The 27,122-nt window shown below is 37.4% G+C and overlaps 1 protein-coding gene across 1 annotated transcript in view; it reads left to right on the top strand.

Moving 5' to 3' along the window:
• KIAA2026 (KIAA2026 ortholog) overlaps window positions 1-27,122 on the top strand; it is a 74,665-nt gene that overhangs the window by 41,052 nt on the left and 6,491 nt on the right. The window contains exons 5-6 of the mRNA XM_040988757.1: window positions 10,187-10,276; window positions 24,340-24,455. Coding sequence (XP_040844691.1) covers window positions 10,187-10,276; window positions 24,340-24,455 — 206 coding nt within the window. The remainder of the gene's footprint in view (window positions 1-10,186; window positions 10,277-24,339; window positions 24,456-27,122) is intronic.

Below are 27,122 nucleotides of genomic sequence, written 5' to 3' on the forward strand. Positions count from 1 at the left end.
GTAAAATGCTTTTGTATTTTTTGAGTGCCTGAATTAAGTTTTGTAGTTAAATAGAAATGAATATATCTTCTTTATGTAAACATAAAAGCAAATATGTAAAAGCAATCTTCCAAGAACAAATCAAAATTTATATATGCTGTAATATTGGCTAGATTATCTGTTTTCATTTACTTGGAAACTCTTGAAATGGTGAGTTTAATAAACTTGAAAAAAATCTCTCAACTTGCAGCTACATAGGAACTTTAGAGATAATATTAAGGTTAATCTAGATTGTCTTTACAAGTTTCTAGGTTAAAAAAAGAATTTAGGTAAAGTAAAAATAATTGTATGTCTCTGTCCTGTTTGTAACTTACACTAAAAACTAGAAGTCTTACCCTTATTAAATAATATTTGTCTTCTGCATATTCAAAAGATTTTTTTTCTTTGACAAATAATATTTTCTTGAAGATTTTCTTTGTGTAAATGTATCTCATACTTAACTGCTAAAGATAAAAGTAATGTCCAAGTGAATTTGTTTCAAGTAGAAATGAAAATAATTATGAGATATTAGTAAGATATTGTGACTTTAACAATTATATAAATCCAAAAAATGTTGGTGTACTTATTTTAAGTAAAAATCCTTCTGGGTAAAGTCACAACTTCATAAAATGAGCACTTTTTCGATGAGTATTTTTATATTAACTGAAAAAAAAAAAACGTGTTTTTCTCAGTATTTTGGGATTTTTTAATGACATTCTTAGGATACATTATTAACATTTCTCTAATTTTTTGAATTTAGTCTTGGTTACAGTTTAAATTGTGGTTTTATGTTTTAGAGTCCTTGTTTACAGTTCCTCGCGGCATGCTTAGTGCGGTAACATTGCCGCGCTCCCACTGCTGGCCGGCACCCCTTCCTGTTTCCCTGCATTGCTTTGACCCCGCAGAACTCTAGTCCAGGAAACAGAGCTGAGGGCAAACCTGGCCCGTTTCCAGTATGTTCTTCATATCGATATTGCTGAATGGGCTTTAATGCTTAATAAATAACGTAGGCTACAAAGATAGTGTGTTTTTGGTGTGTGGTTTGTTTTTGTTGTTGTTGTTACAGGTAGTATTCATTAATAAGGCGTGAATTAAACTTAATGGTTTGCATGGCCACTCTTTTGAGTGAAAAAAAAAGTGTCACATAAAGTAACATGTGGTCATACATGATTTCATGAGACTTGCATTTCACTGCTGCATGTCTGCACAGTGGCGTGTATTGTATATTTTCACTGTGGACTGTATGGTCAAGCAAGTTGGAAGGAGACTGTCTGAAGTGAGACTTTTAGTCAGTGATTAACTGCCTGTCACAGGGAAACTTTAAGTCAAGGTACATGCTTTGCTAGATTGAGCTGTTTAAAAAAATTTTCTAAGTAAGTTCCCCTTCCTGACACAGTGAGAAAGAAAAAGAGACTGTATGTGTCTGGTTAGAGGCAGGAGATAATCTCGTGACAGTATTGATTTTTTTTTAAGATTTATTTATTTTTATTGGAAAGTCAGATGTACAGAGAGGAGAGACAGAGAGGAAGATCTTCTGTCCACTGATTTACTCCCTACATGACCACAATGGCTGGAGCTGAGCTGAAGCCAGGAGTCAGGGGCTTCTTCCGGGTCGCCCATGTGGGTGCAGAGTCTCAGGGCTTTGGGCTGTCCCCCACTGCTTTCCCAGGCCACAAGCAGGGAGCTGGGCGGGAAGCAGGGCTACCAGTTTTAGGACTGGAGCCCATATGGGATCCTAGAGAGTGCAGAGCAAGGACTTGGGCCACTAGGCTACTGAACTTGGCCCAACAACATTGATTTTTATACCTTATTTACAATGTGAGTACCATCACATTGCTCATAAAGAAAATTAGCATATGTTTGCTTCAAATCAGCTCATTAATATGTTAGGAGGTAGCTATTAATTATTAGTAAGCTTTGAAAATTGTAAAACTTAGAGTTATCTCAATATTTTATGAATCTTGTAAATTTAATTGCAAATTGTGTATGTATCAGAAGACTGTTACTATTATAAAGAAGCACAGGTCTTTCTTCCCAGAAGTTGTAGCAATATGCTGTTTGTTTAGCACCTCGGATTGTGCACATTGCTCATTTTGCCAATATGTTTTGCATTTCTGGTGCTAAACATTAGAAAGACTTTATTAAAATATTTGGCTAGGAGATTGGTATTACCCATTGTAAAATATCTTGCTGAAAATAAATCATTGGTGGATAACTATAAGTATACTTCACAAAATGCTTGGAAAACGAAATGAAGAGATTAAAGAAAATTTTAATGCGCATGCGGTTGTTCCCTCCCCAGCATTGTCCAGGATCCATGCTGCGTAGTCCTAGTACCCGTATGTTAGCGCAAGAAGTCGGCAGCCTGCCCCTAACTACAGTACGCTCTGTAGCCATTCAAATGGCAGGTTAAATTTTTCTCTTGTAAACTGTAAAAGGATGAATGTGTTTGTGCCATGTTTTCCTAATAGTTACCTCATTGGTTCTCAAACTTTCCACAGGATACAAAGAATTTAATGCCCTTATTTGAAACAGTTACTAAGTCTCGTCTTGAGGGCCTTGATTTACTGAGTGTAGATGGGTCCTAGTAATCTGGTTAGTTGTGAAATATTTGGATTCCAGAAACCACTGTGCTTGAGTTTAAATGCCTGGTCTACCATTTTAGCTATGTAACCTTGGATGAGTTACCACTTGGTGATTTTATTCCTCATCTGTACAGCGGGGTAGTAAACCTACCCACCTATAGATTTTTGTGAGATTTAAATGAAAGCATTTACTGTTTTATCTGTTCTCACAATTTATTTTTTTTAAATAGACATGCCAAGTGCTTAAGATGAAAAGCACTGCATTATGAGTAGAAAAATTAGTTAAGAATTGGCCTAAAAGTATCTTTTGTTGACCCACACAACTTTTCCCAGCTGCTCTTTTTTCTTTTTAAAGATTTATTTATTTTTATTGGAAATCCAGATATACAGAGAGGGACAGAGAGGGAGAGACAGAGAGGGAGATTTTCCATGCGCTGATTCACTCTGCAAGTGGCCGCAAAGGCCAGAGCTGCGCCAATCCGATGCCATGAGCCAGGAGTTGCTTCCAGGTCTCCCACACAGGTGCAGGATCCCAAGGTTTTGGGTTGTCCTCCGCTGCTTTCCCAGAACACAAGCAGGGAGCTAGAAGGAAGCAGGGCCACCGGGATTAGAACCGCTGCCCATATAGGATCCCGATATAGGCAAGGCAAAGACTTTAACCACTAGGCTGTCATACCAGACCCCCAACTACTCTTAACACCTTGAAAAATCTTTTTTTTTTTAATTATTATTTTTTTTAAAGATTTATTTTTATTATTTTTTATTGGAAAGGCGGATATACAGAGAGGAGACACAGAGAGGAAGATCTTCCATCCGATGATTCACTCCCCAAGTGAGCACAACGGCTGATACTATGCCCGTCTGTAGCCAGGAGCCTCTTCCGGGTCTCCCACGCGGGTGCAGGGTCCCAAAGCTTTGGGCCGTCCTCGACTGCTTTCCGGGCCACAGGCAGGGAACTGGAAGGGAAGTGGGGCTGCCGGGATAGAACCGGTGCCCATATGGGATCCCGGGCGTGCAAGGCAAGGACCTTAACCACTGTGCCACCGCGCCTGGCCCTATTTTATTTTGTTTTAAGATTTATTTATTTATTGGAAAGTCAAATATACAGAGAGGAGGAGAGACAGAGAGGAAGATCTTCCATCCGGTAATTCACTCCCCAAGTGAGAGCAACGGCCGATGCTATGCCCATAGCATCAGCCGATCCAAAGCCAGGATCTAGAAGCTTCCTCCAGGTCTCCCACACAGGTGCAGGGTCCCATGGCTTTGGGCCGTCCTTGACTGCTTTCCCGGGCCACAAGCAGGGCGCTGGATGGGAAGTGGAGCTGCTGGGATCCCAGGGCGTTCAAGGCAAGGACTTTAGCCGCTAGGCCACGCCGCTGGGCCCATGACCTTAAAAAATCTTGATTTGGTCTTAAAAAACTAGCACATGACTAAGCCTACACTAATACTGATTGAATTTGAGCACAAATAACATATTGATTAAACATTTAGTGTTACCTATAGTGTAGATTGTTCACCTGAAATATAGTAGAAATTGTTGGATTTTAAAAAACTTTTAGCAATATTTGCACATGATTAAGAAATACTTTAGCCTAAATATTTAGGATGTTGGTTAGTTAAATTTTTGTATAAAATTTAAGTTACTTATGACAGGTAAATCGACTAAATATTTTTATTTTGTAATAGAAAAAGAATACTGCTAGACTCACGAGTAAATATCAGTTTTTCTAATAAATAGTTTTTATTTCATAGTATTCTCGAAGCTTTTGCTTTTGGTGTTTGACAAGAGAAATCTGTGATGTGAATTTTTGTATATAGTTGTGACAGAACGTTGCAGAAAGTGTTTTGTAGAAGTCTGTATTAAATAGCAGAATGTTAGACTTGTAACTGTTCCTGAAAGACTGTACTGCCGTGATAATATTAGGGACGTGGCAGGAGGAAAAAATGGGAAGGGAGGAAGGGGAGTGGGCAGAAAGGGAAATTCTATTCCTATAAATTTGTATCATGGAAAATAATAATAAACTCATTGTGTGAAGTCTCAAGGACGTAATTTAAGAGCAGCTGTCACGCTAGTGCCGTGAGCCGCCCTCTGCTGTAGCCAAGGTCTCTCACGCAGTGTGTGCTGATTGCCATGCCACATGTGTCATTTCTTGCAAAGGACAGTATGCAGGGAGTGCTCGGGAACTGGTAAGGCTTCATGTAGCAATACTGGGTTTTTTTTAACCCGCCTCTGAAAAAAACACATTTTCCCATGTAAGGGATAAATGAAAGAATAAATAAAACACTACCTTCGATATAACAGATTGGGTCCAAAAGTCAAATTCTAAATGCTCCAGTATTTTAACTACTACATTGTGTTAAGGACCTTTTCAATATATCATTATTTTGAATTGTTACCTCTTAAAATGGATATTTCAATCTCAGTTTTTCAGTTTTAATAGAGGTTTCATTTTGCTCTTAAAATTTTTTCAATTTTTAAAATATAGTACATTGAAATATTTTTAATCACATAATAGTAAAAAATATTTTTAATCAGACCTTAGTTTTCACATCAAAAATGATAATTATATGCTCAGATAATCATTGCTAGGATGGTAATCATAAGAAATAGGAAATGTTGGGCCCGGCGCGATAGTGTAGTGGTTAAGGTCCTTGCCTTGCACTCTCGGGATCCCCTGTTCGCACCGGTTCTAATTCTGGCAGCCCCGCTTCCCATCCAGCTCCCTGCCTGTGGCCTGGGAAAGCAATCGAGGATGGCCTAAGGCTTTGGAAACGTGTACCGGTGTGGGAGACCCAAAAGAAGCTCCTGGCTCCTGGCTTCAGATTGGCTCAGCTCCAGCCATTTGTGGTCACTTGGGGACTGTGGTCATTTCGGACGGAAGAGAAACTCTATCTCTTCTAATCTCTGTATATCTGACTTTTCAATAAAAATAAATAAATCTTTAAAAAGAAAAAAATAGGGAATGTTTTTTGTGTAGTTTTGATAATCTAATTTAGACACAACATAAATTTTGAATTTTAATTATGGGATCAGTGATTTATTTACAGTTTTACTTAAAAATGTAGGATTTTTATTGGATTGAATGTTAATGTTGTGTGAGGAGTCAGACATGGTATTCAGTTAGGGTCTCTCGTCCCTGGTGAAGTTATCTGTAAAATATAAACTTGTGCTTCTCCCTGGTAAAATTATCCTTTAAAATGTAAAAATGGGGCTCTCCCCTATTTCCTGCCTGGAACGCTTTCTGCTGCTGGAGACAGAACAAAAGCACAGAATCAAGCATCGCCCCGTGTCTTAGAGCTGTGTCACTTGGAAAGCTAGGAGACTTGGCCACACTAACCTCCTCCCAGGGTCACTGTCAAAGCAATAGCGCCTTAGTATCCGCTGATTCTCAGGATGGAGAAGCCACGAGGCTCCCCGATGTTTCTGAGCAAGGCGGTCAGCATCACTGCCCAGTGCAAATAAACGTTATCTCCTTCATCCTTTGAAGTAACTTCCTTGAGATGGTGCGAAGAAGACACCATTTCCACCAGTTCCCCGGGTCTTTTCCTTGGAGCCCCCTCCTGTCACTAAACAGCAGCCCTCTTTCTTTCCTAAAATAAATCATACTTTGCAAAATCATACTTTGTACACATGAAAATTTTTCTTTGTGAGACAAAGAACGAGATTGCTGCGTGTCCACGTCTGTCCTTGCAACAATGTGATCAATTTTGTTGGAGCCATTCATTTTTTTTCCTTTTCTGTATTTTTCCCCCACCTCACTTTTTAATATATAATCTACCACATAGTGTATTTCTTATGCTACTTTGTGTTTTAAAAGGAATACATGTATTCTGAACTTAGTGGGTTTCTACACAAAGAACTCTGGAAACTTAAATGATAAAGTTAGGAGTAATTTAGCATGTAGTTTATATGAAATGTGCTTTTGATTTTGACAGAACTTCTGTCAAATACATGCATTTGTGCTTCTTAAGTTAAGGACAGAGCCTTTATTGTAATTTAATGAAAATGTAAGCTTAGGTAAGACCTCAAACTATAAAATATATTCAATTATTAGACTTTTAAAGTCTATTTTGTTTAGAAAGATTCCTTAAAAAGTGAGATAGGAATCTGGGTTCTGGTTTCCTATATATGTCTTCCTATATGTGTCTTTTTAGATGACTGTATATATATTTTAATTAGTTTGCATATGAATTAGAGGAACACCTTTTTTAACTTCAGGCTCTGCCATAGTCTGTCAATTGAGAGGTTAGTTTGAGAATTGCTTTAGAGAATGTCTTCCCTGAAAATGAAGCTTTCGAATCCCATGCAGTGTGGCTGAGCCTCCTTTCATAGGAGTTTTAGCAGCTTGAATGTAAGCTGAGCCACCAAGGTGCTTCCTTTTCAGCTGGAAAGGCACCGTGCCTCAGATGCGGTTCTCAAATTCAAGGTAATGAAGTTTGAATAATGTGTTTTTGTTTGTTCAAAAAAGCACATCTGTTGTTATTAAGCTGAGCTTACTAGCTTTATTCTGCTTTGAAACTGAGTTGAGTTTCAAGACCATGTCTGAATGCATAAAAACGAGGGACTGGAATATGTGAGACACCAGAAGAATCAAATTAATGTGATTCCTGTGCAAGAATTTTTATATAGATTGACTATATTGTGTATGTGAATGGTATATATCAGATATATACAGATAGATATTAAGTCACTTACAATATAACTTCCATTTTATTGCTAGAAATATTTTGATCCTCAAATTCAACAAAACATGTATTTAAGAGTTAAAGCATTCATTTTGAGAAAACACTTGTCTTGTACATTTAATTCAGTACACTCTCCTTTAATTTGGACATGAATCTTTTTTTTTTAATTGTTATGCTCATTAGCTCCAGATACCAAAATGTAGCCATGCAGATCTATGGTTCTTAATTATTTAGTACCTTGATAGTCAGTGGGCTGGGAATTCTGTATTACTCTGAGGTCTCACTTCAGATCTACTAAATCAGAAACTTAATAAGATTCCCCATGAAACTCTAAACTACACGGACACTTGAAAAGCTGGAAAAAGCAGTACAATCTACTGAGTAGGCAAGCCACTTCATAGCCCATAAGGTTTGGTAATTATTCATGATTAGGCTTCAAGATTTTATTGAATGTTCAATTAAATATAAATACTTAGTGACTTCATAAATAATTTATGAGTAGAAGATTGTAAGATTTTTTTTAGTGCATTTATTTGTAGGAGTATGTTCTTATTGTTCCTATAAATTTACACAAACCACATACAAAATGTACCTTTATTATTCCTTGTATTGTGAGATTGCTAAGATATGGGTAAAAAATTCTCCAAACTGTGCCTTATGTGTGAATGGGAAATGTATGTTGTGATATTAACTGTAAAATCAAGTTCAGTGGGAAGCTCCGAGCTAGCTTTGGCGGGTGTCCGAGTAGCCTCCTTCCTGAGGGGCTGACATTGTTCTAAGGCAGCAGACACAGAGAAGTCGAGAAGGAAGCAGATACCTGCTTGGTGAGTTCACTGCCTACTCGTCAGATTTTCTTTCAAAACTAGATTGACACATTGGAAGGTGTAAATTTTTTTTAATTTTTATTTTGAGTTTTTGAATTTTATGATACAATTTCATGGAGCCTGAGACTCTCCCACCCCCCAACTGATTTTCCCCATGTTGTTACAGTTGTACAGTGGGGAAGTGTGATTTCTAATAAATCCCAGCTGTGTCCTCTGACTTCATTACTGTGTCCTTTTACTATCTAACCTGGACTAGTTAAATTTGGGTTACTTAACTACAGATTTCTTATGCAATTCTGTGAGCCTGGAATTGTATAGATATTTCTAATAAATAATTGTTAATATTAATGAAACCGTAACATGTGTGGTAATTTTTTTCCTAGTCTATTAGTTTGAACCATGATGCAGTTTTATAGGTCAAAAGCATACCAATAATTTCATGTAGTTCAATCTAATAATAAAATTTAAGGAGCACCCCCTTTATTTTTGTTATTCAGTATTATTTGCCTTGTGTCTTTTTTTCTTTTTTAAGTAAAAGAAAGTATGTCATTTACTGGAAAAAAATTCAGTGCAAATACATTCAGAGGGGAAAAAAATGAATGTAACAAATAGGACTGATAATTCACACGTCTAGTGTATTTGTTCTGTTTTTAAGATTTGTTTGAAAGGCAGGGTGTCAGAGATAGTGAGCTCTGTTGGTTGACTGAACCAGGAAGTCCGTCTGGGTCTGCCCACTTGAGCTTTCTGCTGCTGCTTCCCAAGGTCTGGGAGTACAGAGCTGGAATCAGACAAGCACTCCCATGGGATGCCAGCATCCCAGGCAGCAGCTTAAGCCTCTGTGCCATGATGTCAACCCCGGCATACACAGTACAAACATCAAAAAAAGAGTTTCATTGATCTGATACTTTTCCCCAATGTAATTTTGCTATTTTGTTTCAAAAATCTTCTATGCCTTCTTTTTGTATGATTTATTCATTTTTATTGGAAAGACCTACCTACACGGAGAAACAGGAAGATCTTCTGTCTGCTGGTTCACTCCCCGCATGGCCACAACGGCCACGATGGCCACAGTGGCCACAGCTGAGCCGATCCAAAGCAAGGATCCTGTCCGCTAGGTCTCCCACATGGGTGCAGTGTCCAAGGCTTTGGGCCATCTGATGCTTTCCCAGGCCAGAAGCAGGGATCTGAAAGCGGAGCAGCCAGGACTCGAACTGGGGTCCCTCTTCTATGCCTTTTTAAAAATAGTTTTTTTAATAGCTTGGATTATTTTTAGGAAAAATGTTAAATAAATGGGTTGAATTAGGGAAACAGTGTAATTTTGTAAGAAAATATAGTTAATGACATTTTTGTTGCATTGACATTTAGCTGTTTAAAACTTCCATAAAGTAATCAAGCTAGCTTAATTGTTGATAGCTGAAAACCCATTATTTTGCCTTTTGCCAAGTGTTACAAAGGAAATAAAATGAGTCACACAATAATGAAAGGAAATGGATTCTGTCTATGGAGATTTTTTTAACACTAGTAAATGCATATTAAGGATGTGTGCTGAGTTTGGTTTATGTCTATATGTATGATCCGTGGTTGCACTTGTTAGCCAACCTAGTAGCAGTAGTTCAGGTTTGTTTAGTTGCGTGAGTCGGTGCCAAAGCAAGAGCGTACACACAGTTTTCCAGAAGTATGTTTGTTCACCTGCTAGGAAACAGCCTATGGAATATTTCTTCAATGTGATGCAGTAGCCTGTGAAATTAAAAGTAAGTTTCCAGATCTTTGTCATTCTGGACCGAACGCTAATCGTGTTAAAAATGTACATGAATTACAAAGCCAACTGTGAACTGGGGATGTAATATGAAATCAGCATTGTTCAAATTTCAGCATCTTTTATGACAAGCCTGAAGCTTATACATCATACCAAGTACATATCTCTTAAAATAGAGATTGCAGAGCTTTCCTTGCTTTTTATTATTGCAGAGAGAAATGGTTGTGAATTCAGTGTGTTTAGAACAACTTCTGTTACCACGTTTTGGGTGTTTTATATTATGTGTTATCAAGCTGTGTTTTTGTGTTTTATTTTAGCTTATTTGCACTAATCTTGATGAACTCAGGGAATTAATCACAAAAATCGAGAATGAACTCAAAGATCTGGAAAACAGTAGAAAAAAATCGGTAGGTGTTGATACAAAAGTTTTATCTGTTATTGTCAGCATTAAAACTGATTCCTGCTTTTTTCTAGTCTTCTAAAAATCTTGTTCTCCTGAATTACATGAAAATTTGCAGTAAAACATAGAAAATTGTTTTCTTCATCCCCCTTCTGTGATTCTAGTTATCATTTTTAGTAGGGACAAGTAGATTAAATTTGTTTTCCTGGTTTATATCAGGTATACTTTTATATATTTCCCGGGATACTGGTTGGTTGCTTTCTGACTGGTAGTTTTTTTGAGTAATGTTTGCTTGGCAAATAGTCTTAATAGTGATATGCTTTTCATGGAAATTTCCTGCTTATTAACATAAAATTTTAGTTAAGCACAAAAACAGACATGAATTGTTTAATCTAGCCCTAGATATTTTTGATAAAAGCCTTCATGTTGTTACTTTTCTCAGAAACGTTATGAGCTGACATTTTTAATAGTTAGTGTATAGTCTAAATTCATAATAATTGTCCTGCATAGACTAGAATCTAGATGCATTACATTTATTCGCTCAAAACTTGGAAAAACATGCAGTTTTGCTACTTACAGAATTTAGTGACACCTGTTTAACTGCACTTGCGGTGGGGCTATAGCACAGATTTGAAATAGGATTTCATACCAGTAATAAATAGGGAAGGCTTTAAACATTTAAGAAAGTCATCATTTCAACAACCTTTTTGTTGTTGCTGCTGCTGCCTTGGAAATGTCATAAAGCCACTGTTAGGTCTGGTTAAAACCTGTAATATGATTGTGCATCAAATGCAATTAGTGATATAACAGGTTTGACCAGGTTTGAGCAGTCATTTTATAATGCTATTAAGAAAGAAAGATTGGGAACACTCCGGAGGTAAAGTAAAAAATCAAGTCTCTTAAGATTATCTAACATGAGGTTTAAGCAGCCTTAAGCAATTCCTAAGTTTTTGTATGAATACTCTTAAGAATATCACTGACAGTCTAAGAGATGGGATAATGCTCATGATGATAATCATTTAACATTTTATCAAGTGTGCAGCCTAAAAATATGGAAAACTGTATAGTGTATTTTAAAAATACTTCTATTAAATGGCTTAGATGCCCACATTTATATATATATATTAGCTATAAACGTAAATTTTACCACTGTGATACATTCCTCAAGTAGATATTTCTACTAGAATATTTTCTCTGCAGCAAAAGGTTTTCTCCAACTTATTTGCTGTCCCCATAAAAGACTTATTGTTTTCTTTCAAAAGAAAGGATCTTTTTAAAAATCTAAGATGCTGCAGGGGGTTTTCCTTTGTTTTATGCCTGTTTTTGTTAGGTATCCATATTTCATGACTCTATAATTTTGTTAAAATTAATGGCATTTTTATACTACAGTTAAAGTTATTTGTTTGCATTTTTTTTGTTTTAATGCATTGTCTTAAGCGTAACTGATTTGTGTGCTTACGTGTGGCATGTATTGTGGGAGAAGCCTTCTCTGCTTGTACCTCACTTGCATCAGTGAAGTGGAAGTGAGGTACAAATACTATTTCCTTCACAGGAACAAGCAAAGGCATAAAGAAAATATAAACTTGTAATACTTTAGAGCAGGTTAATGGAAAGCTTAGATTGTGTATTTCATTGATGAGATTTTTGTGTCTTCAAACCCTTGACTTGTCCATGGCCCCTAGTATTTTCATATTGGTTTTAAAATACGTTTTCTACTTTTCAAGAAGTGGAAATTCTCAAAGCCATACTTAGCAAGGGTAATCTTGTTAAGATTTCTCCTTAAAGTACCTAAAAAATTATTTTTTATAAACATTATCTCAGCCACTGAAATGACAACACAGCATAAATCAAACAAAGCGTACGTATCATATCACTCACTTTTTGCACATGCTAATGTTTGAGAGTGATAAGTGTTACGGGAATCAGCTATTGAATGTTTGTGTTGATATAAAATTTCAATTTGGCATCATCTGAGAATAAGGTGACCCACTTCCATACTGTCACCTTCATTCTTAATCATTTAGTGGAAAACTTTACTTTCTGCTTCTATACTAAATGTGGGTTGATCTTGATCAGAAGGAGGAAGGATGGATCATCGGTATAAAAATTAATAATGCATTCTTACCCTAAAAATGATTCAAATCAATGGCTTTAATTAAACATCACCAAAAGGCTTTGATATATATTTTGAAGGATTTTGGTTGTATTTTTGCTTTTGTTTTGTCTCTCTCTCTGTTGCCAGGCAGTTGTTTCATATGTGTGTTCCTATTCTTGCCCCAGCTTATACACTACGAATTAAGAAAGCAGGTAACCATACTCACTGGAATTAGGTTCACATTTAGTAACCTGAAGGACTTACTGACCTTGACAGTAATAACTGTGTTGACTCACGAGGTTCCTTCACTGTTGGGGAAGTTTAGTGTTGCTCTTCGTCAGAGAACATCACTGTCAGAACCAAAAACAAGTTTGTTAGTCATTATTAACTTTCCTATCTACAATAATGGCTTCAATAACAAGGCAAATATATTCAATATAAATATTTTGTGTGTCATTATAAAGATAAATAGCATATGTGATACAGTGTTTTAGATGGATTTCTGGATTCTTCAGCGGTGTTTCTCTCTCAGGCCTTTCCAAATAGAGTTTCCTACCAAAGCAAGCAAAAAAGATAGATCCTATTTCCTCACACATGTCTACATTACTTTTTTTCTTTAATTGAAAGACTATTTTTTTTTTGCCAGGAGTTTTATGTTTACATAAAAATTATCTTTTTAACTTAGAAGTTTGAACTACTTGTGCTGCAAGATTTACAGTTAAAATCTAAACAACTGCATTTTTTATTCATTTGAAGGGGAAAATTGCTTTAATTTGTTTGCATGTGCTCAGGTCAGTCGGTCTGCTGCTTCATTTAGGCACTTGGTTGGTAAAAACTCAGCAGCCGTTAGATCTGCAGATCATTCGTAATCAACCTGATTTGTGGAAGGCTTCTGGTTGAAATCAGTACAGGTGTATATTGTAACCAAGTCCTTTACTTTTGTCTTTCCCCTCCCTCATTATTTAGTTTGTAGGATTCTTTGGTGTGATCTAAAGGAGAAATCAAAATTTTTTGTGGTTTTAATTAAGAGATATAATTTTTATTTGCTTAATTATTTGGGAAATACCTTTTTTTTTAGCCAAGGGAATTTGTTTTCCAGAAACAAAGAGCTAAGGTACCAGTAAATTTACTTGGTTCTGTAGCATTTGAAATTTGCTAAACATTATGCTTTTATGGTAATAAAAATTGGAAGATGTTGCCATAATCCTATAACAATTTTTTATATGAGCCCGTTTCCTTAATTTCCTTGTGCTTTATACTGTTGCTTAGATTTCCAACAAGACTCTAATTTCTCAAGGAAAAAAATCAATGTAGAAATTAGATATAAGGAAAAATGAGAATTTATTAAGAAAAATGTTGCTTACAAGAAAGAAATCTGAAAATGTGTAGAAGTTAGAAAACTGCTTGTGATCCTGCTTGTATCCTGTGATACAACTTGGGATTTAACATTTCATCGTCTACCTTTAAAAGTAATTTGTGTAATAATATGTTTAGCAGACTAATAATGGAAATTTGGAAACCACCCATAATCCTAGCAGTAGGGAGACTAACCAAATAATATTAATGCAGTGCTCATATAAGTAATAAAATGAAATGTTGGTGAGCCATTGTTATTGTCAGAATATTTGTGAAATGTTATGCTTTAAGTACGTAAAAATAGTACGTGGATAATGATTACAGCATGTAAAAAATCAGAGAATTATAGGGTTCGTCATTTAGACCGTGGTTAAGACTTACGTGCAATTCCCACATCTCCCGTCAGAGTTCCAGGTCCTTCCTGATCCTGGCTCCTTGCTAATGCGTATTCTGGGAGTCAGCCAGGTGATGGCTCACATGTGTGAGACAGGGACTCAATTCCTGGCTACTGGCTTCTGCCCGGTGCAGCCCCAGCTGCTGTGGGCATTTAAGGGAATCCATCGTAGCAGATGAAGATGCATCTCTGTGTGTCTCTCTCTGTCTTGGTCTCTGTCTCTCTCTTTCTCATTTGCTGCATTTCAGAATTTTTCAGAAGAGATTGAAAAAATGATTTGAGCTAATGAGTGAAATTAATCTTTACTATGTTCTTAAAAATCATTAAATTCATAATCTATAATCCTCTTTCTCTTTGCTAACCAAAGTTACTGTTAGAAGCTTAGTTCGGATGATGACGGCCCAGTTTTTGGACAGCAAGTTCTGTGTAGGCCAGGATTGTCAGTCAGGGAGTGCTTGGCAATGTTTGAAGACGTTTGATTGTCAGCTAAATAAGTGATACTGGCATGTAACGGATAGAGGCTAAAAATGCCACTGATCGTCTTACCTTGCACTGAGACTGCAGCACGCGACAGGTGACATTCTCCCTTTAAAGGTCATTTTTGCTGAAAGCCCTGTCATTTCATTCTGTCTGCTACTGCAAACTCATGGGAAGGATCACTGAAGTAGAAATCCATGAAACAGTAATATCAGGTCCTGCAGTTTAACATATTACATGCACCAGTTCGAACTTGTGTTTACTAGATTTTGAGAATTCAGTGTTGACTTTTGCCCTTCATGAGTCCATCATACAATTTAGAGCGTTAACTTTTGTTTCATATTTATTTGTTGTCTTCATTATGATATGTGGTCTTCAAATATGTTCACACTTCTTACCTTCTTTAACATAAGAAATGAAAAAGTTAACAAATAATTTGGCTATATATATATGCATATTTTTATTCTTAATTTTTATACATATGTGATATGTTATTTAAAAAGTAAGCTATGATAAGGAATGCCACACAAATGAGAACGGTTGTCAAATAAGTAATGGTATAAAACTTATATGAATTTGTATGGGCCCAAAATACAGTTTCATATAGTAAAAGCCTGACCAAAGGTAAACAAGTTATTGTACAATAATACCAGAAAAAAAGAAATTTTACTCTAATATTTAATGAAGAATAGTGCATTTTTCCTCTCTGCATTTTATATACCATTTCTTCATAAGGAGGCATCAAATCAGTATTATTCTATAGTCACATATACAGTATAGTCTGTTGTAACTGCTGTGTAATGAGCTTCAGGTACATTCAGTCCTAAGTAAGCCCTCACTTTGACTGTGGCTGTAAATGTCATTACAATGACTTCTCAGATCTTGAAATTAATTTTATTTTATATTATGAAAATATTTATATAGGATGTTATGCTAGATTTCTAGTAAACTGGTATTTAACAAAACTAAAAACATATACTAAAAGGCTTTTAAAAAGTAGGCTTTCGAGAAACACTGCAAAACAGTTAAAATAAGTTCCTTACCTTTCTTTCTCACAGAAAATAAGTAAGTTATTCATTAGGCTGATATTTCCTGAAGGCCTTTTATGTGTTATGTCAGTTTTGGGAACTTGGAAAGGGATTCAGAGACTAAATATGAAGCACTTATTTTGGAGAAGTACACTCATGGCTTTGGAGATTTTATTCTCAACTCTAGGAATAAGTTTTTTTATATATTTTTTAATCAAATTAGTTGGATTAGACTGTCATTTTATAAAATACTTAATCTTTGATTTTCAAGCCGCATTTATCTAGAAGTTACCAAATACCCTAAATACTTGCTCACATTCATTAATTACATTTTATAAGTTGTTTGAGAGCACATTGGAAGTGCAAGTAAGATATAAATTTTATGAACAATCAGGTGTTAACTGACATGTTCAAAATAAGAGAACAATAAATCGGCACTAGGTGGCAGTAAAGCAGGTCAGGCCTGAGCTGAGCATCATCAGTGGACTTCCTGAGCATGGGGGGCGGGGGGGAGGATTTAATAACTATTGTGCTTCACCTAAGAGCTGAGGTTCTTTTAGAAATGTATCTTTTTAGTTGTTTTTTGCAGCTTTATACAGAAGATGGCTTTCAGTTCTGGAAAGGTTATGTGGGCCTTCTTGAAGCATGCACTCACTGGTCTAATAATCTTTCATGTTTAGGTGGTTCTCTCGTAGAGCCGTCTCCAGCAGGCAGACTCTGGTGACCTTCCTCTTCCGTGCCTTCCTGTCCTTTCTCCTGTTGGAATAACTTCATATTTCTATTTCTCCCTGGGCATGAGCTCTAGACAGAGGAACTTCTGGTTTCCCTGCTTTCTCTTTGCATTTTGTTTAATTACATTGGAGAATGACTCAGCTCGGGATTGCCCTTCGCTTTTGTGGGACGTTGCTTTCATGCGTCTTGATAGTCTTTCTTTAAAGATTTATTTTTTTATTATTTTTTCATTGGAAAGGCGGATATACAGAGAGGAGAGACAGAGAGGAAGATCTTCCATCCGATGATTCACTCCCCAAGTGAGCGCAACGGGCCGATGCTATGCCGATCCGAAGCCAGGAGCCTCTTCCGGGTCTCCCACGCGGGTGCAGGGTCCCAAAGCCTTGGGCCGTCCTCGACTGCCTTCCCAGGCCACAAGCAGGGAGCTGGAAGGGAAGCGGGGCTGCCGGGATTAGAACCGGCGCCCATATGGGATCCCGGGCGTGCAAGGCGAGGACCTTAACCACTGCGCCACCGCGCTGGGCCCTTGATAGTCTTTCTTTATCTGTATTTTCCCTGTGTGGTGTTGCTTATGGGAAAGGTTGTATTTCAGACCAGTCTTTTTTTTTTTTTTTTGCCTCCTCTGAGTGTTGATGAGCCTCCGACTTTACTTTTCTCTCTTTTCCTCATGGTGATCCAAACAACACCCACAGCATATGTGGTGTAATTCAATACATTAATTTTGTGGCGTGGTGACCACCTCAGAACCATTGCATACGCTCTCCCAGGCACAAAGAACTTCCTAACTTTGTCAAGGACTGGATTTTAATGCTTGACATAGTTCAAAACTCATCAGGGAAACTTTTATGAAAAAGTATTTGAAAGCTTCTTCTCAAAAAAATTCCAGTTAAAAGGGAGAAAGATTGTGTGGTACTAGCATACTGAGCTGTCTGTGTGCCCACCATGAAATAAGCTTCAAAGAAGTGAACCAGGCGGCAGGTCCTTCCTGGTATGGATCTTATAAACTGCCTTAACTTTGTACTAATAATCACACATACTTACTCAAATAACAATATTTAAAATGGCAAATGTCTTTTCAAAGTCCTAATAAATACGTATTATCACTAATAGTTAACTAAACTACTTCCCACTATTCTGAAAAATTGAACTTAAACTTATTATGGATTGAGGCCAAAAATGAGCCTCGCAGAATTCCAGGTTTTTTGTTTTTTTAAAGAAGATATCAAAATCTTAGACAAGTCCTTCACAAACAAAAAAGGGCCTTTTGTGAATTGGGAAGAATTTTCTTTAAAAAAAAAACAAACTTAAGGAACTGAATACTAACGAAACTTTCCTACCATTTTATCAGAGAAGTAAAAAGCAACCTAGAATCTAACACTTAAACTTAAGGCAATAAATAACTTGTTCAGTGATGCCTGTTTACCCGGAGTTAAGTTATGTTCACTGTGTTGTCAGAAAATCTGGAAGACTAACACATTTTATGACTGCTATGTTAATTTTTAAAAGAAGGAATATAAGAAGGAAACCTCAGCAACCTGAGCATTTTACTGATAGAGTTGAGTATTGTCGTGAGCTTCTCCTGTGCTAAATGTTGGACAAACAATTAGAAAGTAAAATCAGTTGCACACTTTCCCTACTCTGCTCTTTTCAATTGTAAAAGTTTTTTTTTATTATTATTTTGTTTTTGGGCTTTTTGTTGTTGTTGTTAGCTAATTTAACAGATTGAATGTAGTCAATAGATACAATTCGTATTTTGATTTTTTCCTTTAAATCTTATTGGGCCTGATGTGATGGCTCAGTGGCTAAATCCTTATCTTGCAAGTGCCAGGAAGCACTGGTTCATGTCGCAGCTGCTCTGCTTCCCACCCAGCTCCCTGCTTGTGGCCTGGGAAAGCAGCAGAGGACGGCCCAATACCTTGGGACCCTGCACCCAAGTGGGAGACACAAAAGAAGCTCCAAGGCTCCAGCCATGGTGACCACTTGGGAGGTGAACCAATGGATGGAGGATCTTTCTCTGTGTCTCCTTCTCTCTTAAATCTGATCTGCCTTTCCAATAAAAATAGGTACATCTTCAAAAAAAATAATAATATGATCTCATTATTTATATGCAAGGCAAATTTCCAGAGAGAGGGAGAGATAGAAATGTTCCATCTGCTGAGTCGCTCCCCAAAGGCCAGCCGCAGCCAGGACTAGATCAGAGCCAGAAGCTTTGTCTCTGTCTTCTGTGTGGGTGCATGTTTGAGCCATCTTCCACTGCTTTCCTGCGTACATTAGCAGGGAGCTGGATCAGCAGGGAGACAGTCAGGACTAGAACTGATGCCCACATGGGGTTCATGTATCACAGGGGGCTATGGCACAAAGCTTGTCCCCTTGATGCAGTTCTAATAAAAAATGATATTCCCTACCTCTCTCCTTGCACTGCACACACCACCACCAGCCTCCTGATGTGTCCCAGCTCTTAAGATAGTCCAGTCTTTTTAAAAAAAAAAAATTATTTATTTTTATTGCAAAGTCAGATATACAGAGAGGCTTAGAGAACGAAAGGAAGATCTTCCATCCAATGATTGACCTCCCAAGCTGCCGCAACAGCTGGAGCTGAGCTGATCTGAAGCCAGGAGCCCGGAGCCTCTTCCAGGTCTCCCACATGGGTGCAGGGTCCCAAGGCTTTGGGCTGTCCTCCACTGCTTTCCCAGGCCACAAACAGGGAGCTGGATGGGAAACAGGATTAGAACCAGTGCCCACGTGGGACCCCGGTGTGTGCAAGGCGAGGACCTTCTCTGCTAGACTACCATGCCAGGCCCCAAGATAGTCCAGTCTTAATTTCATTTACATGGAACTTTTTGTGCCCCACTGATGCCATACAAGCATAGTGTTACTTAACTTTAAATTATACTATGATTTGCTTGAGAATCCACCTTTTTGACAATGTGTAAATTTAATATTTCACCAACTTTTTGTAACTGACAGCTTACTGAAAAGAACCAAATTCAGATACTTAGTCAATGGTTTATTTCTATTTCAAAGTTTCGTCTTAGGAAATGAAAATGGTAACATACACTCTCTTAAACACATATCGTTCAGTTCGCTTCTTTGGTGACCGTGGGCTACCTCACAAGGAGCGTGATCTGTCTTCCAGTTTTTCCTTTTGTGCATAACACAAGACGCACCGTCCCTGTAGCCGTGTACCTTCTCGTTTCATTATAGATGCTTGAGGCTGTGACGGAAGTGCGTGCACTAGTCAGTGTACTCATTTTGGAATGCCTTTAAAGTGAGATAAAAATGCTTTCCTGTACTATCACACCAGAACTTTTTACCAGATCTTTGCACAAACAGAATGCCTGTGATATTTTATCACCAGACTGTGAATACGCAGGAATATGTCAATATAATTGATAGTTTCTCTAGGTAAGCAATAATGGGGGAGGGAGTATGAATAGCTAATATGGAAGGATTTTTCCCTTTAAAGGAGAGTGTTAATTTATTTCAAATAATACCAGTGAATTTTATTTGTGCCATGTTTTTATACATGGTTAGATTATTTGCACAGTACCTTTGTACACTGTCATTGATCAAGACATCTTTGTATAGGAATCCACTTGGTTTTTTTAAGCCGTGTCACAAACAGGAGCTTAACTCACTGGGCTGTAATGCCAGCCCAGTTATGTTCTTTATGATTAACTATTTTAATTATGCAGAAGTACAGGGAACTCTGTATAACCTCAGCTTAATACACAGAGCACCTAAATTTATTAAAATATATTTGCAGTGATGAGACATTTAGTAAATCTAGAATTCATTTGTTTTCCTTTTATTTTCCTTTTAGGTGTCCAATGTCCCCAGCATCAGTAGATTGCCAACTCCCTCTCCTCGCAACAACCCAGCCAGTGTTACGCTGGTGCTGCCACACCCCTTCCAGATTACTGCAGCAGAATGGAGTTGTTCTTTAGTTAAAAGGTAAGTTTCCCTCCCCACTCATTTCACATACATAGAGGTGCAGCTTTTCATTTTAAAATATTGTGTAGTTTTGTAAGTTTTTTCTTTTCCCTTATGATTCCTTAGGTTATTAATGTATCACACTCAAAAAACTTATAAAACTGCATAATATAATAAAGAGCTTACTTGTGGCTATAGACCAGCTCCTTTTTATAGTAATCCCTAAGTGGTGATAAGCCGTCACTGTTGGTTAGTGGGGACCTCTCGTGGAAAGGGAGCTGGCAATCTGCAAGTGCTGTGGACATTGGATGAGAAAGCAATGAAAGGTAAGCTTCCCATTTAGATTCCGTGTTTGCCTTTGGTTCCATGATGCATGCTTGAAACTCGTTCTTTGTTTGATGTCCAACTTCGTAGTAAATCTACAAAAGAATATTACTTTTAACATTTTTAAAAATGACTCAGTAAATGAATTTTTCATGTAATAAGTTCACATACTACATTGAGATAGTCTTAGAAAATATTTTTATCCCTGTAAACAGAGATAATGCCTGTATTAGAAATGGCTCATTTGTCTTCATATTCACTATAATTGGAGATATATACATACATATATATACATATATATATATATATTCTTAGAACTAAAGTTATATATAAAGCTTGTTAAATAAATTTTAATTGGAGAAAGTTATAGCGCTGCTGCACAAACTACATCTTCCTAATGAATGTACCTGCCGTCTTTATCCTGTTTTGTTTTGATCAGCACTGATGGAAATTACAAGCACCTCTAAAGATCTCCCTTCTTGCGTCACAGAGATGTCAACATATACATACACGTAGTTGCACAGTAGAATCTGTTCCTTTTTTAGGATGCATTGTGTGGGGACTAAGTAAATTTCTTTACATTAGACCCAAGATAAGGTAGACTTGTTCCCTCTCTGACTTACTGATTTTAAAAATGTGTTGATTCTCTGATCTTTACATTAGTTTGATTGTATATTGTGAAATTCTGAAATCACTACTCAAGAGCACGAGACTATATCAGCCCTTTAACCTCACTGGAGTTGTAAGCACTGCATTTTGACCAAAGTAGATAATACACGAAATAAGCAGTGTGAGTTTTACTATCAGTGCTTAATGCATCCTCCTCATATGAGATACAAGATCTTCAGTTCTTTTTAATCTAGCTTCCTTTGATCCACATTAAAAACTATGGACTCTAATACTAGAAGGGAAATTAATGGGGTAGGGAGAGACTTGGGGATTGGGTCAGGAAATCCCATAGCCTATGGAACTGTATCATAAAAAATAATTAAAAGAAAAAGTATGGACTTAGGCCCCGTGGTAGGGTATAGGATATCCTTTGTTCATATTGTTGTATTCTTTTTATAAATCTTGTAAGCAAAACATTTGTCTGTGATTTGTGTTATAAACAGAATTAGCTATTTAGTTATTTTCTAAATACTGAGTGACTGAATACACATTCTTAAACTATGAATGAAATACCATGCCAGTACTACTTCAGACTGAAGATAGATAATATAAAGAAACTCACAGAACTATATAAAATTAGAAGATCCTAGATGTTTGAAAAAAGATCAGAGTTCCATGAAAGCTAGATTTTCGTGCTCTGGTTAATACTAAATTCCCTTCTTTGAATACAGTTTTATAGGTCAGTATCTATTCTAGAAGTATATTCAAGATGTTAATTAAAAATTCACAGTTAGATAAGATTTTCCTAATACTTTTCAAAATTTCTGTAAAATTATGCTAAATTTAACACAGACACAAACACAGCTGACAAATGTCCTGACACCCAGCTATACAGTTTCCACATTCTGAGCCTCATCTGCCTCAACCACAGGTCTTTGGTCCCATAATGCTGCTGTATCCTCTAGGCACCCCTCTCCTCTCAGTACCACCATCCCATCCAAAGCGCAGCATTTCTAACCCAGGCTAACTGTGCAGCTTCTGACCCCTAGGAGAGTCCAGAATGCCTAGGGCTTCCTAGTCTTTGACCATTTTTCCAGTTAATATTCTGATACTTTCATTCCTTGCTACCTTTTCTTCTTCCTTGCCCCTTTAGGAAGAGATCATGTTGTTTTACCATTTCATTGATGAGCCAAATGGTAGTTGAAATATAGGAAAACAATGTTACATGCCTTATTAAAGAAGATCCACCTGTTTTCTTTTTTACTTGAAACTAAACCCTGCTTCATTCACCAGACAGGCTGGGGGCAGTTGTCATCTATCTGCCTTTTCATTTTAAGCTTACTTTCCCTAGATAACAAATAATTCCCTTTCTTAGATATAAAAAATAAATCCTCAGAGGTGGGTATGTAGCTATTCTATGCATAAACCCTTTTTGGTATGAAGCATAAAATTGGAATATGCATTTGGTGTAGCAGTTAGGGTCCCGCAAGGGATGCTTGCATCTTACAATGGCATGGTTGGGTTAAGGTTCTGACTGCTCCTGCTTCCAGCATCCTGCTGAAGTGCATCCTGACAAACAGCAAGGGATGGCTCAGGTCGTTCCTTCCTTGTCAGCAAGAATTTGAAGAATGAACCTGCAGATGGGAGCTGTCTCTCTGTCTCAACTGAAATAGACAGTTTTAAAGGAAAAGGAGGGATCAACGTTGGCCCAGCAGCTTAAATCGTTGTTAGCAACACCAGCATCCTATATGAGCACCAGGTCAAGACCTGGATGCTCCACTTTGGCTCCAGCTCCCTACTGTTGTGTTTGGGAAAACAGCAGAAAATGACCCATGAACTTGGGCCTCTGCCGTCCTCAGTGGAGGCGTGGATGGAGTTCAAGGCTCCTGGCTTTGCCGTGGCAACCCTTTGGGAGTGAATCAGCAGATAAAACGTATCTCCATTGCTTTGTATCTTTGCCCTTCAAATAAATAAATAAGTCTTAGGAAGAAAAAGATAATTCAGTGCAAAAAGCATACTAATAAATTTATAAATCAGGTTCATACGTGTGTAAAATTTCTATAAAATGTTAGTTTTTTGTATGTAAAAATCTGAAGTTTGTGTACATATTTAGAATATAGTTTCTGCTCTAGACTGGTACCTTTTCTGCCTTCATATTGTGTAGTATCAAGTTGGTTTACTGAATGAACAGTTATTAAAGGAGTAACTCTAGTTTTGTGCATGTTTAATGTCGTCTGTAACATCTGCATTTTAGTTAAAATTAAAACATGGGTTGTGTGATATGTGAATTACATTTTTAAAACTTTCCTATAAAATGATTACATAACAGTAAAACGTAATAGACGATGGGTATGCACTAACATGGCAGAGAAACAGCAGTTACCTAAGCTTCTGTAAATTGTTCCTGTGATATTTAAATAATTCTATGTATGTTGGTGACACACATTTTTACTATAGATTTTAATAACTTAGGTTGAGTTTATGTGGTGCAACTTTTAAGAAGTGGCAGTACAGTTTTAGTAGTTGGATTTTGAATCAGGCAGATGAAACCTTAGTTTCATCATTAATAAGGTGACAGGGTCAGTGCATATATATGTATACACACACACACACGTGTGTGTGTGTGCTGAAGCAGGTTTTCATGAATATTAAAACCTAACATTTGGGTAAAATGCCCTATATAATATTGAGCCAGTGGGCTCAGTAATCATCAAGTGCTTGGTTGCTTTTCTACTCTGGAAACATTGACTATAACTGTTTATTTTCCTAAGGAAGTTTGTAAAGGACACTATTTTTTAATGTGACAGAAGACCTAAATTATCTCATTTTTCCCCATTCTTTGTGAAGAAATTACATAATTTCACCAGATTGGGCCTCATGATTTACTATTTTGAAAATATGTTATCTTTCTGAGTATTATTTGTTGAAACATATACAATTGATAATTGATTGATATGGCTATTTATTAAGATTATTTACAGAACATTTTCTCCCTTTTTACAAACTTCTAGAGACAAAGTACTTTTTTTATGGTTATTGACTTTTTTACTCAGAAAAAAAGAACTTTTGACATAGACTTTCAGATTAAATTAAAGAATTTACTTTAAAAATTGTGTTTTTAGGGCAAATGGTATCATCGAAGGCAAGCAGTAAAAGAACTGCATAGTACATTGATACGTCTTTTAAATGAATTGCTGCCATGGGAACCAAAGTTAATGAAGGCTTTTCAAAGAAACAGGTAATTCAAGCTTCAAAATCTGTTTCATTTATTTTAGGGCTCTTAATTTCTGAATTTGGAAATGTGTCTTGAAATCCTTTGGTAATTTTTGATTCATTCAACAGACATTTGCCCACTTTGTACAAGGTGTTTTCTAGTTTTGACAAAGTAGTGTTGATTTTAAGCAAAATTCTTACTCTATAACTTATATCCTAATGGAAGAAACAGACAAATCTGTTATTAGGTTGAAATAAATGCTGTGAAGAAAAATAAATCCAGAAGAAGGAGACAGGAATTGCCTGATTTCAGCGGGATCAAGTTTATCAGAGAGACCTGCTCTGGCAAGTTGATGTTTCACAGAGACCTAAGGGAGATGAGAGAGAAGACCATGTGGAGTGGAAGACAGCAGAGGTGCTAGAGGGTGCGAGGTCGGGGAGTGTAGTCAGCTGAGTGATAACCAGAGCAAACTGAGTGAAGCAGTGTAGTAAGACAGGAGTCATGCAAAGAGGGAAGCCAGATGTCGTAAAAACTGATCTTTCTAAAACCTTTAGTTTTTTTTTTTTCTTACAATAAGTAATGGAGAAATGTGTCTCATGTTTCAAAATGCTCATTTTAGGTGCTGAGTTGAGATCTAGTGTAAAAGGACAAAGGTGAAAGTAGGAAAATCCATTCTACTAAAGCACTAATCTGGGGAAAGTGGAGGTGCCTTGGGACAGGGTAGTACTGCAGGTTTCAAGAAGTGGTTGGGTCCCCAATCTTTGTTGGAAGTCGGATTGGTGGAATTCAGCTAATTGGATATGGGGTGTGAAGAAAACAAAAGTCAGACGATGTGTGCAGCAGAGAACTAGAATAGTATAATTACTGTTAGTTGAGGTAGAAGAGATGACAGATAGGAGGAAATGAAATTGAATTTCAGCATGTTCTCTTTGGTAGATATCTGGGTGATATTGAAAAGGCTGGTTAATATATGTGTCTGAGTTCAGAGGTGTCCACAGGATTAGAAGCACAAATTTGGGAATGGTCAGTACACTGATTATGTTTGAAGCGATGAGACTGGTTCACCTATCCTGTAAACACAGAGGTAAAGAACTCTTGAATGTCCAACATTGAGAGGTAAGGGAATGTGAGTGGTTCTCATAAGAGACTTTGGAAGAATAGTAAGATAGGTAGTTAGCTACCAAAGTGGGGAGTAGAAGTGGTGTCTAGGAAGCCAGGAGAGAAACATGGTCAGAAGAACTGCTCATGATGGGCGATGGGTCAAAAGGAATAAGAATTCATTCATGGGGCCAGTGTTGTAGTGCAGGGTGTTAAGCCACTCCTTCAACACCGACGTTACATGTCAACTAGCTGCTCCTTCTGTTACAGCTCCCTGAGAAGGCAGCGGAAGATGGTGCAAGCACTTGAATGTCTGCCCTCACCCAAACCCTAACTTCCGCTCTCCCCTGCCCTCATGCACGCGCATGCACACACACTTAGGGAGGGCTTGAATGGAATTCCAGGCTTCCGGCTTCGAATGATCCAGCCAGGCTATCGTGGCCATTTGAGGAGTGAACAAGTGGATGGAAGGTCTCTGTTTCTCCCCCTCTCTGGCTGTATTTCTGCTTTTCGAATAAATTTTTGAAAAGGAAGAATTCGTTAGTGAGAAAGGGGTCTTGGGTGTCTGTTCAGAACAAAGATGAAAGAGTCATCTTTCGTGAGGTTTGTTATAAAGTGAAAAAGAAAACGGGAGGCAGTACTTGGAAGAACGAGTTGGAGTTGAGAGGGTATTTCTTGGTGGTGTTTGTTTTTATTAATAGGAAAAAGTACATGTTTGCATAGTGATAGAGATAGTCTAATAAACAAAAAATGGACTTAGTTGGAAGAAGGGAACATTTAGTAGAGTAGTATTCTTCTAGACCAGACATTATCCATGTAAGTGGAAGAACTGGCTTGGGGAAATGAAGAATATTAGTACAAAGTAAGGTAAATTGCAGATAATTTGTGAACATATGAAAGTGCTCAGTGAGTGCCTCCATTTCCCATGAAATAAAAAGCAGTCATTAGGGTTGGGAGTTAAGCCTAGCAGTTAAAATGCTGCATAGGACACTCATATCTCCAGCTGTGCTGTCTGGATTCAACTCTGTTATTGCTTCTGATTCCAGCCTCTATGCAACGCCCACCCTGGGAGGCAGTGAGTCATGGCTCAAGGAAGTGGGGCTCTGGCTTCAGCCTGGCCCAGTCCCAGGTGCTGTGGATATTCTGGCAGTGAACCAGTGGATGGGGGACAACACTTTGTCTCTGCCTTTCAAATAAATAAAAAATAATAATATAAGCAGTCAGCAGCTGAGACTGTGGAAGGGAGAACTTCATAATGCTTCATGTAGTACTTGTTTATTCTGTGAATGAATCAAAATCCATCCTACTGTGACTCTTTGCTTGCTTGTTCTAGTCACAGACCTCAGTTGTTTCATAAAACCCTTAAACAGTAATTCAAAATATAAATAAATGAGATTAATTATTAACATTTGCTGAATGTTTGCGTGGCACACATGCTGTGAATTTATTTGTTTGAAAGGTATTACTTCAGAGAGAGAAAATCTGTATTGGCCACAACTGGGGCTGTTCGCAAGTCAGAAGTCAGGAGCTTCTTTCAGGTCTCCCACATGCGTGGCAGGGGCTCAATCCTCGACTACTTTCCCAGGCGCCTCA

This window comes from Ochotona curzoniae, unplaced genomic scaffold (genome assembly GCF_017591425.1).
Source record: "Ochotona curzoniae isolate NIBS_2020 unplaced genomic scaffold, NIBS_Ocur_1.0 contig_50, whole genome shotgun sequence".
In the NCBI taxonomy this organism is placed as follows: Eukaryota; Metazoa; Chordata; class Mammalia; order Lagomorpha; family Ochotonidae; genus Ochotona; species Ochotona curzoniae.